The 10,448-nt window shown below is 38.8% G+C and overlaps 1 protein-coding gene across 1 annotated transcript; it reads right to left on the bottom strand.

Moving 5' to 3' along the window:
- Positions 1-3,082: 3,082 nt before the first annotated feature.
- LOC130048756 (medium-chain acyl-CoA ligase ACSF2, mitochondrial-like) lies at positions 3,083-4,923 on the bottom strand. The gene has a single exon (XM_056145801.1). The coding sequence runs from the start codon at positions 4,921-4,923 to the stop codon at positions 3,214-3,216; it is 1,710 nt and encodes a 569-aa protein (XP_056001776.1). The 3' UTR covers positions 3,083-3,213.
- Between the last annotated feature and the right edge of the window lie 5,525 nt (positions 4,924-10,448).

A 10,448-nucleotide genomic window follows, 5' to 3' on the forward strand; every position in this document is an offset into this window, starting at 1 on the left:
GATCTTGTAGGTAGTTAAAAATCTCATTTAAAGGAAGTATTTCGTAAATTATATGATCATTCGGATGCTGACAATCTTGTTTCATATCAATGATTAGGCCGTTCTATACATACCAAATTTGACTACAGATTCCTCCATCCACATGATCAAAATATAGGGATCACAGCGGATATAACCAGTCAAAAGAGGATGGTTGCTCCTTTTAGGATCTGGCTTTGATTTCTCAAAAAATCTCGAATTTAAGTCAGAGTTTTATTTTGTTTGAGCAGTCAAATCAGGATTAAAATCTTAAAAACTTAAATTCAAGTCTCAACTTACGTTTATTTCAAGATATCCACACCAGATGTGTCCAATTTGCCCCAATCTTGATTTTGTATTCTTTCTGGGAATTATGAGATTAACCACTGTTCGTTATCTTCACTTTCTCACGCTTAACCTACAATAAAATAAATATTTTCTGAAAGGTTACCATGTGAATTTTTGAAAAGGACATTCAAAACTTAGCGTGCCGTTAATATCTACTTTCGATAAAATATCTGGGAATGAGGCAGAAATGGGCGACTTTGTGCTGTCTTTTATTTCGATTCCACTGGGATATATCGAATCGACACATTAATGAAAATTATTATTTCAACAGCATGAGATTTTTTCTTCTCACGTAGAAGGTTTTTAATGAATTCTGCTTCATAGGAATATAGAAACAGGTCAGCTAACAAAGGAGCAAAATCTGTGCCCATGGGAATTCCAACAGACTGTTGAAAGACCTGATCACCAAAGACCATGAAGATATTATCAATGAGGCCTCTAGCATATTTCTTATTTCAACTTCAGAGTACCTGTGCGTGGAATCAGAGTGGTGTTTAACAAAGTAAGCTTTTGGATGACTGATCACTAAATATCAATATTATAAGGCATGGATTATGAAGAAATGCACCTAGATTTAGAAAGTAATTGAACATTGCTGAAGAGTTCGTGTTACATAAGCTAACCAATCATGAATGCGATGATTAAAAATGTCGAGATATAATGTCCTTACATACCACACCATAGGAGGAAAACCGATTCATCTGCAGTTATCGTAAGTATGACCAGGGTGTACACATATGTCATATTGGTTGCTTGTTTTGCGTCCCTTCGAGAAATATTCATGCATATTTAGAAGTCACCAGCTCTAAGTGAAGTGTCAGAAATTTAAGACCTTTAAGTGACGCCCAGGGCTGTAACATTTAGGATTTTGTTTATCGTGCCAACCACTGTAATGACAGGGGATTTCGATTTTTAAGGTATAACCTGAAAGACCTCCATCTCTCACTTCTAAATTCCGAACGTTTTGGTGAGGGAGCAGTCATTATCTAGTTCTACGTCTGACACCAGACGCAGCAATATGAGCGGGACTCGAACCCACGACCTCTGTCACGACATTGTATAAGTACATATGTATAGAGTACACTGGAAAAGTAAGATGCATGTATGTTCTTTTATGTATAAATTACCAACAGCTGTGATATATTTTAGATCGAAAGTAAATACCGCAATCTCCCTGTTAAGCAACTAAATCTGCATGCATACTTAATGTATCGAATGGATGGAGTTTTAGATTTGACCAGCGCGGAACCCGGAACTTCCTGGTTGCAAAGCGACCGCCCTGACCACTAGACTACCGCGACGACTTTATATTGAATCAAATCAACTTCACATGGAATGTTTACATTTCACCCTTGGTTACTAACCAAGTGCTTTGCTTCAAATACACCAAAAATCTCCATATTGTATGACCTTGTCTTTCAACATCAGATGCGATGATTTCTCCTGAAAAGGAAGAGAAGGATAAATACTTTTGCCTATTTTCAGCAGTATTTTAGATACAGGTGTGGAACATAATTGTTCGATTCATTATCATGCCAACGCCTGCCGCGACACAGGACCTCCGTTTTAAGGTCGTATCCGAAAGACCCATGATTCTCACTTCTAAATGCCGAGCAATTGGCGAAGGAGCAATCACTACCTATTCCAACGTCTTAGGTTTGACGCGGACATGGAACGAGTGGAGAACGAACTCACGACCTCACGGTTATGAAGCAAACACTCTACCACTGAGCTACCGCGACCGGTACCAAGAGTCTGTAAAGAGTGGAATAACCCTTGACCTTTGACCTCAAAATCAAAAGGGGTTATTTACGCAATACCATGTACCAGTGTACGAAATTGGTGTCAATCAAACAAATGTTTTTTAAATAGAGGAGACAATATATTAATATGTTACTATGTCCGGTTTGAACCCAAATTGATAGGGGTCATATTCTTCTTATGATGTTACAGTGTACCAAGTTTGAATGATTGATTGATTGATTGAATATTGCTTAACGTCCCTCTCGAGAATATTTCACTCCTATGGGGACGTCAGCATTACCGGTGAGGGGCTGCCAAATTTCGGCCTATGCTCAGCGCTTATGGCCTTTGAGCAGGGAGGGATCTTTATCGTGCCACACCTGCTGTGAAAACCTCGATTTTTGCGGTCTCATCCGAAGGACCGCCTCATTTAGTCGCCTTTTACGACAAGTAAAGGGTACTGAGGACCTATTCTAACCCGGATCCCCACGGGATTAAGATTGATATCTTTCAAGCAAAAGGTTCTCAAGATATAGAGAGGACAATATTTTCTTATGTCAACAACGGATTGACCCTTGACCTTTGACCATGTGACCTCAAAATATATATGGGTCTTCTACTTTTTAGGATGTACCAGTGTACCAAGTTTAATGTCCATCAAACAAAGGGTTCACGATAATCAATCGACGGTATTTTCATATATCCAGTTTGACCCTTGAACATGTGATCTCAAAACCATTAGGGGTCATTTACTCTTTCGGATGTACCAGTTTTCGAAACTTGATGTAGGTCAAGCATAGGGTTTTCAAAATATTTAGGGGACAGTATATTCCTGTGTCCAGCTTGACCATTGACCTTTACATGTACCATGTGACTTCAAAATGAATGTGGATCATTTATCCTTTACAGTGTACCATATTTGATGTACGTTCCTATGTACAGAGTGAATTCACCAAGGAAAACTGCTACTGCACGGACATGCAGGGCTAGGTATATTTATTTTGTATATAATTCACATAACAATTCCGCACAAAAACAAGAATAGTTCCGTTAGTTTAGTTTAAGTATGCACATTTCCATTAGTCTTTCAATTTGATTAATATTTTACATCAGGCCTTGGTTTTTTAGTTGCTGAATAGCATCAGTTCTCACACGCCTTTTGTTAATTTTTCCGACATCAAACATCGGCAGACTACAGAATCGAAGAAAATATGTTGGCATTTCTCCAAGACCATCAATGGATTCGCACCCAGTAAAGTTTTCCTTGCAGAACTGTTTGACATCAGATGGTGCAAGGTCATGACCTGGCTCTGTGACGTAGCAAACACAAATTTCTTCGTACAAACGCTTATCGGGCACCCCAATCACCACCACGTGTCTTATGCCATTCATCTGCATAATGACTTCCTCCACTGCGCATGGCATGATCTTCCGTGTGCCTCTAGAAATAACATCCTTGATTCGCCCCTCTATTACAATATGATTCTGATCATTTATATGGCCAGTGTCGCCGGAACGGAACCATTTCCCGGGCAAAAACACTTCATCATTCAACTCCTTGTCCTTGTAATATCCATTAAAAAGATATCTACTTCGTATGCAAAGTTCCCCGGTGTCACATTTTTTCATAACATTTCCATCTTCATCGACGACCTTGACCTCTGTGCCTGGAATCGGTTTGCCCACGTCACCAACATTGATTTTGCCGGAAGTAGCAATAGGCGGAAGTATGGATATCATGGAAGCCTCCGTTGATCCATATCCGACAACCAGGATCTTGGTAAACACTCCAATTACCTTCGTGTGACTATCGTCAATAGGTTGGCCCGTAGTAATAGTCACCTCAAGTTTGAAAGAATCTTTGTAGTTATCTTTCTGAGCGACTAAGTCGGTAAGAAAGTAAGGCATAAGAAGCGCTGATGTGCATTTCTCTTCTTTGATTACCTCCCAGATCTTCATAGCACTGCGTCCTTCATGATCAATGGCGATCGAGGAATCGCAGAATACTCTACTTTCTCCTTTACAAACTGCTAGGATCGGAGATCCAGCTCCCCATGCAAAGGGTCGATCGTTATACATTTTCCCAGCCAGTATCATAGCTTTTGGTCTTTCCGGCCCAAGATCAACGTTGTTAACATCGAAATGTGTGTGAGAGACCATTTTGGGTTTCCCTGTGCTTCCAGAAGTAGTGAAAATCATGATTTCATCTTCGGGGTAAAGTGGTGGAAACTCAACAGCGGCCTCCTTCATTTGTAATACCCCTGGGAGATCTTCATAGGAAGTCAGGTGTTCGCTCCTACGGAGAAACACCAACGTTGGATCATTTGAATTTACATCTTTGTAATCTCTTGATGGGCGGCGTCGACGAAAGAGTGCAATAAGCTGAAAAATCATATCCAAATATTTTTCTCCTTTTCCAGGGTCTATCAGAAAAGCCTTGCATTCAGCAGTTGAAAATATTTCCCATAAGTCTCTAACGTCGGTGATACTTAGGGTCACGTGAACAACGACACCACCAGCCATGATTATCGCCAATTCTGCGATCACCCATTCCAGAGTGTTCGGCCCAAAGAGAGCAACTTTATCCCCCTTACAGATTCCCTTGCTGACAAGATAGCGTGCTAATTTTGTTGCCTCGGTTTGAAGTTGGCGGTAGGTCAAACTTTCCCGGGTCCCGTCAATTCCTCGGTGAATAAGAATTTCTTTATCCGGATATGACGTGGATGTGTCGTTGAAGACTTGAATGATTGTTCTATACTTATAGGGTGTAATACGAGGAGTAGACAGATAACTGAATTCTGACATCTCGGACATGCTTCTGAAACAGGAAATAACCGTAATAGAAGTTGCATAGACAAATGTTTTACCATGATTATGAAAACCGAAGTTAAGATTAAGATTACATGTATTCATTTTGATGGTATTACATTAAATTACACTAAATCCTTGTGTCCTTACATGAAAACTTTGGATTTAATCAAATAATCATTAAAAGATGATTTATAAAGCACTAATACAAGATCTCCTGAAAGGGCATCTTGCACCATATGATTAATTATTTCTTCTGCATTCACCAAGTTTAACAGGTACAGTGTGTTCTTAAAACTATTAACATTTCCGATGTTTTTCCCTTCGATATCTTTAAAAATTGTAATGATTTACAGTCCCTTATGAACGCGCTGAAATTGTAAACAATGTGTGTATGACTACAGAACTACTTATTATTAAATATCGTACGTCTATTATTCCGGAAAAAAAATGAACAAATGTAATATAAACATGAATTTCATTATTCAAAATATATGGGTATGAACTGCAGCACTGCTTACGCTTACACCATGTAGTGAGCTGGTGTGAAGCGTTCGTAAACTGTTGCCCAGTCAATAGACCACGGGTGCAAGAATTGATTTAATTAACAGTTAAGATGTTGGTTCTAAATTGTATAACACAGTTTTATTTCGGAAAAATTGAAGGTGTATAACAAAAAATACTATCGAAAAAAATGTTTTACTAAAGTGGAAACATTTGTAAGTAATATCCTAGATATGATACGTTAGCGCAACGAAATAGCGTGATATAATAAAAATCCCATGTATTTAATTACTCTCTGAATACTTATCATTTACTTAGTTTGTGTATCAGTCGAATTCGGGTGATGAAACTGTGTATGATAAACTTACTGAACATATTCACTTATGAATATTTGTCCCTCTCCTGCACATAGACAAATCGTTTCGCGCCTTACTATATACAAGAGTTCTCTAACGGGAAATAACTCGGACATATCTAAAAGGCGGCGTATTCATTCAATTAAAACATAGCCATAGAGAAGTTAAAGATCCAATTCAAATGTATCACCTCTATATACAGGATCTATATTACCCTTTTTGATTTTCTTTTTTCAATCAAAGAAAACGACAATATATCAAAACTGTATCTTTTATAATGCATGTACTTTTTTAATAACAATTACAGTAATAAATCAACAATCAATTAAATTCAAGAATTTTCCGCCCATGTAGAGACGTCACCAGTTTAAGTAAAGTGCCGCAAATTCTAAAACCAATGTGAGCCGCTCAGGGCCGTAGCAGTGAGGGTTCGTTACAGTACCCACGCCTACTGTGACACGGGGCCTTGTCTTCAGTTTGAGGTTATATGTGAGAGACCCTTCGATTTCATTTCGACATGAGGCGACGAAACAGTGACTATAACTAGTACGTTAAAACGTTTAGGTTTGTTGTGGCGCAGGAAGCGATAATCGAACCCAGGACCCCCCCCCCCCCCCCTCCCCCGGTTGTGAAGCGAGCGCAGTAACCATACGGCTATTGCGATCAGTTTCAACAATTTGACAACATTGACTTACATAGTTTTTCTACTCCTGCGGAGATCCGGGTTAAAATGGGTACTCAGTGTCCCTTGCTTGTCTTAACGAACAACTAAATGGTGCGGTCCTTCGGATGAGACTGCAAAAACTGAGGCTCTGTGTTACAGCAGTTTTGGCACGATAAAGATTCCCCTGCTCAAAGGCCGTCAGTGCCGAGCATGGGCCTAAATTTTGCAGCCCTTTCACCGGCATTGGTGACGTCTCCATATGAGTGGGGGGGAAATTGAGGGGGGGGGGGGGGGCGTTAAACAATATACAAGCAATCAACAGATTTCTTGACATCAGACAGATGCATATACACTGTTCCATCAGGAATTGCGGTTACAGGGGGCGCCACTTTATGAGGCAGGGGGTCTGGGGGCATCATTTTATGCTAATTTTCTTTTATATCCATAATTTTACTTTTTCAATGCTGAAAATAATAGTAGCAGTTAATTCCAACAAGTGGTCTATGTTTAAAGCAATATAAGATGTAACTGACAGTGTTGCATCGGGTTCGACCTTTCCTCTAAATTATATAATACAGAATCATATCGGAATTTGTTTTTCCGAACTGCCTGAGTGGGTTACGTTTTAGACTCTACCTTAAAGGTATAATTTTAATCGTACGTTTCGGAAGCCGTACGTGGTGAGGCCACAAGGGTAGTTTTGATATATACTCAGGCACTTGAGGTCTGAAGGATCATGCAACACGACACCCACCCCCCTAACCCTCTACTCACCTTTTTAACTTATGCATTGTAAATCTACAATTCATTAACTATCACCTAAAAATGTAATAATTCACGTTTTTAACGAATATAGGGGGGGGGGGGGGAGTGGTACGGGCATCGTGCTCAAAATCACACAGCATCTCACCTCTGGTTGGCGCGGGTTCGATCGCGCCGCTAAGTGAGAATAATCAACTGATAACGAGAATTTTTACTAATACGTAACATAGATTTCTATAATCTTTAAAGTATATTTACAAAACATAAGTATAGAAAGGAAATAGATGTGTTGATCCCAGATAAAAAAAAAAATGAGCAGGTGCATATTCCATGCCGGAGGGCCTGTGGTTTAACATTGATCTATTCTAAAGAACTGTACGTCAATGTTTAAATTAAATCCCTTCTCATATATGATGCATATACTGGCCAGTTTATCTAAAATTGTATCACTCCCTTCCGAATACATCTTCACAAGTCAAGGGTTATTGATTCGATCGTTACCTCGCACTCGAGGTAAGGAATCAATAATCCTTGACTTGTGAAGATGTTCCGAGTATATCGAGCACCAGTTGGGGTCTTATATGTGCGGTTTCGGTTTAATATGGCATTGGGAGAAATTGTGTTGCATGGTGAAGGCGAGGGGCTCTGGCTTTAAACAAATGAGCCCAGACGAGGTAAATATATTGAAAAATATGGTATTAACAATTTGAGTAGGAATTATGTACAAAATAATTGATAAAATTATGACAGCTGATTAATATTTAGACATTGGGGAGGAACTCTTATTTATTTACTTGGTAGATAATTATTTGTCATAAAAGATAACGAACAGTAATTAATCTCATAATTCCTATAAGCAATACAAAATAGAAAGTTGGGCAAACACGGACCCCTGGATATACCAGAGGTTGGATCACGTGCCTAGAAGGAGTTAGCATCCCCTGTCGACTTGTCACACCCACCTTGAGACCTATATCTTGATCAGGTAAACGGAGTTTGCCGTAGTCAAAATCAGGGTGCCAAGAACGGCCTAACAATCGGTATGAAACAAGTCAAACGGTATTTGACCCAATGATAGGTTGTATTAGCAAACCAGATTGTTATAACAACCATAGAATTTGCGAAATGCTGACTTTAAACAAGACTGTTGAAACCCCTGCACCATCAACTTCTTAGTCAGTAGCCTGTTTCGATTTAAAAACTGACCATACGCAGAAATTTCATATCTGCTTACCTAACTCAGTGATTGTCTGCTTACCTAACTCAATGATTGACTGCTTACCTAACTCAGTGATTGTCTGCTTACCTAACTCAATGATTGTCTGCTTACCTAACTCAGTGATTGTCTGCTTACCTAACTCAGTGACTGTCTGCTTACCTAACTCAATGATTGACTGCTTACCTAACTCAATGATTATCTGCTTACCTAACTCAATGATTGACTGCTTACCTAACTCAGTGATTGTCTGCTTACCTAACTCAGTGATTGTCTGCTTACCTAACTCAATGATTGTCTGTTTACCTAACTCAGTGTTTGTCTGCTTACCTAACTCAATGATTGACTGCTTACCTAACTCAGTGATTTTCTGCTTACCTAACTCAATGATTGTCTGCTTACCTAACTCAGTGATTGTCTGCTTACCTAACTCAGTGATTGTGTCGTCACATCCATTATACATTATGGAGATTTCTTTTTGTTTTACGTCCCATCCAGAATTTTTAACTCACACTGATACTGTACCAGCTGGGGGTGCAGTACCACACATCTAGACCTATGCATGGCGCTGAGGACCGCAGCAGGGGGAGGGGGCGTTAACGTGCCAACGCCTGCCGCGACACAGGACCTCCGTTTATGAATAAGGTCTCATTCAAAAGACCTGCAATCATCACTTCTAAGTGACAAGACTACGGTAAAATAGCAGTCACTCCGTTTCGTCTGAGGTCGGATCGTGGCACGAGCGCAACTCGAACCCGCAACTTCACAAAGTGAACGCTCTAACTGATGAACTACCGCGACAAATAATGGACCTAAACACTTTGTCAGTTTCCGAAAATTTAAGCAAACGTGCACTTTCTCTATATTCAATCAGTAACTTGTATTTACATATATAATGTTAAACTGATAATGTTGACTTCTTATTTTAGCAAACTAGAGGGGGGGGAGCATAATTTAAGCGAGAGGTTGCCTTTATGATTTGAGATATTAAAGCGGTTTATAAATACTGATTTATAGTTTATAGATATACTACCTGGTATATGATGGTACATTTGTAAACAGAACTGGTTATTACTGATATAGTATTCAAAATGACTTACATACCCGTATTCCTCCCCGGCCGAATGGAATTTGATCTACACTCTATGTTGCCACTTCAGCTCCGTCGGTGGACGTTCACATTTAATATAAGGCCAAGGCGATTGCTATGTTCGTTATAAACAGGATTTCATTCAAATCAATATTTATCTTACATTCAGCTGTCAGATGTGCAGGGTGTAAAACGCACCTTACCGTTATACATTGAGGGGGGATATACTCCCACAATCAAAGATACAGGAATACCCTCTCAAAGATTTACAGAATCAGCGGATTTATTTTCTACTTCTGAAACGTCCGGACTTTCTTTTATCTGCGTCTATTTAAGATATTCATTGTATAACAACCATATTTCATATCTAGTAAATGGACGTTGGGATTTTTGTAATCATGGCATCATTTTGAAGGGTTCGTCAAATAAAATTAATCCAGCATGGGAATTTTTAACTTTTTGTTTACTGCTTGATTTATTGCACCTAGAATTTAACATTGAAGTCCATGTGGAGAGCATGTTTTGTTAAAATATTTTAAAAAGAAATTATATTCTCATACAAATCTCTTGGTAGAAAGCTACATACACTATCTCTCCATGAAAATGTGAAATAAAATTAATCATTTTCCACACTTAGTTTCAGAAAATTTTATTTTATTTTTTCTTATTTTTACAAAGGGTAGGTAACTCTTCAAAGACAGTCTGAAATGCAAAACGGTCAGCTTCTAATCATTTACCAGTCATGTGAATTTCATCTACTCCACTTCCAACATCATTTATCAATAAACATATTTGTTAATTCAAACCCTTCAAAATTATCCATTATCCTTTCGTTATACATTGAATACCTTAAAACTGATAGGTTACAAAGCATATGAAGTGTATCCACTTCATTCTCACAATAAAGCCAAGCGAAAAATCATTGAGTTCACGATGAAC

Source organism: Ostrea edulis, chromosome 7, assembly GCF_947568905.1.
Source record: "Ostrea edulis chromosome 7, xbOstEdul1.1, whole genome shotgun sequence".
Classification (NCBI taxonomy): Eukaryota; Metazoa; Mollusca; class Bivalvia; order Ostreida; family Ostreidae; genus Ostrea; species Ostrea edulis.

What these genes read in the sequence shown, in the direction of transcription:
- LOC130048756 (XM_056145801.1), bottom strand. Translation starts at nt 4,923, where the DNA reads ATGTCCGAGATGTCAGAATTCAGTTATCTGTCTACTCCTCGTATTACA.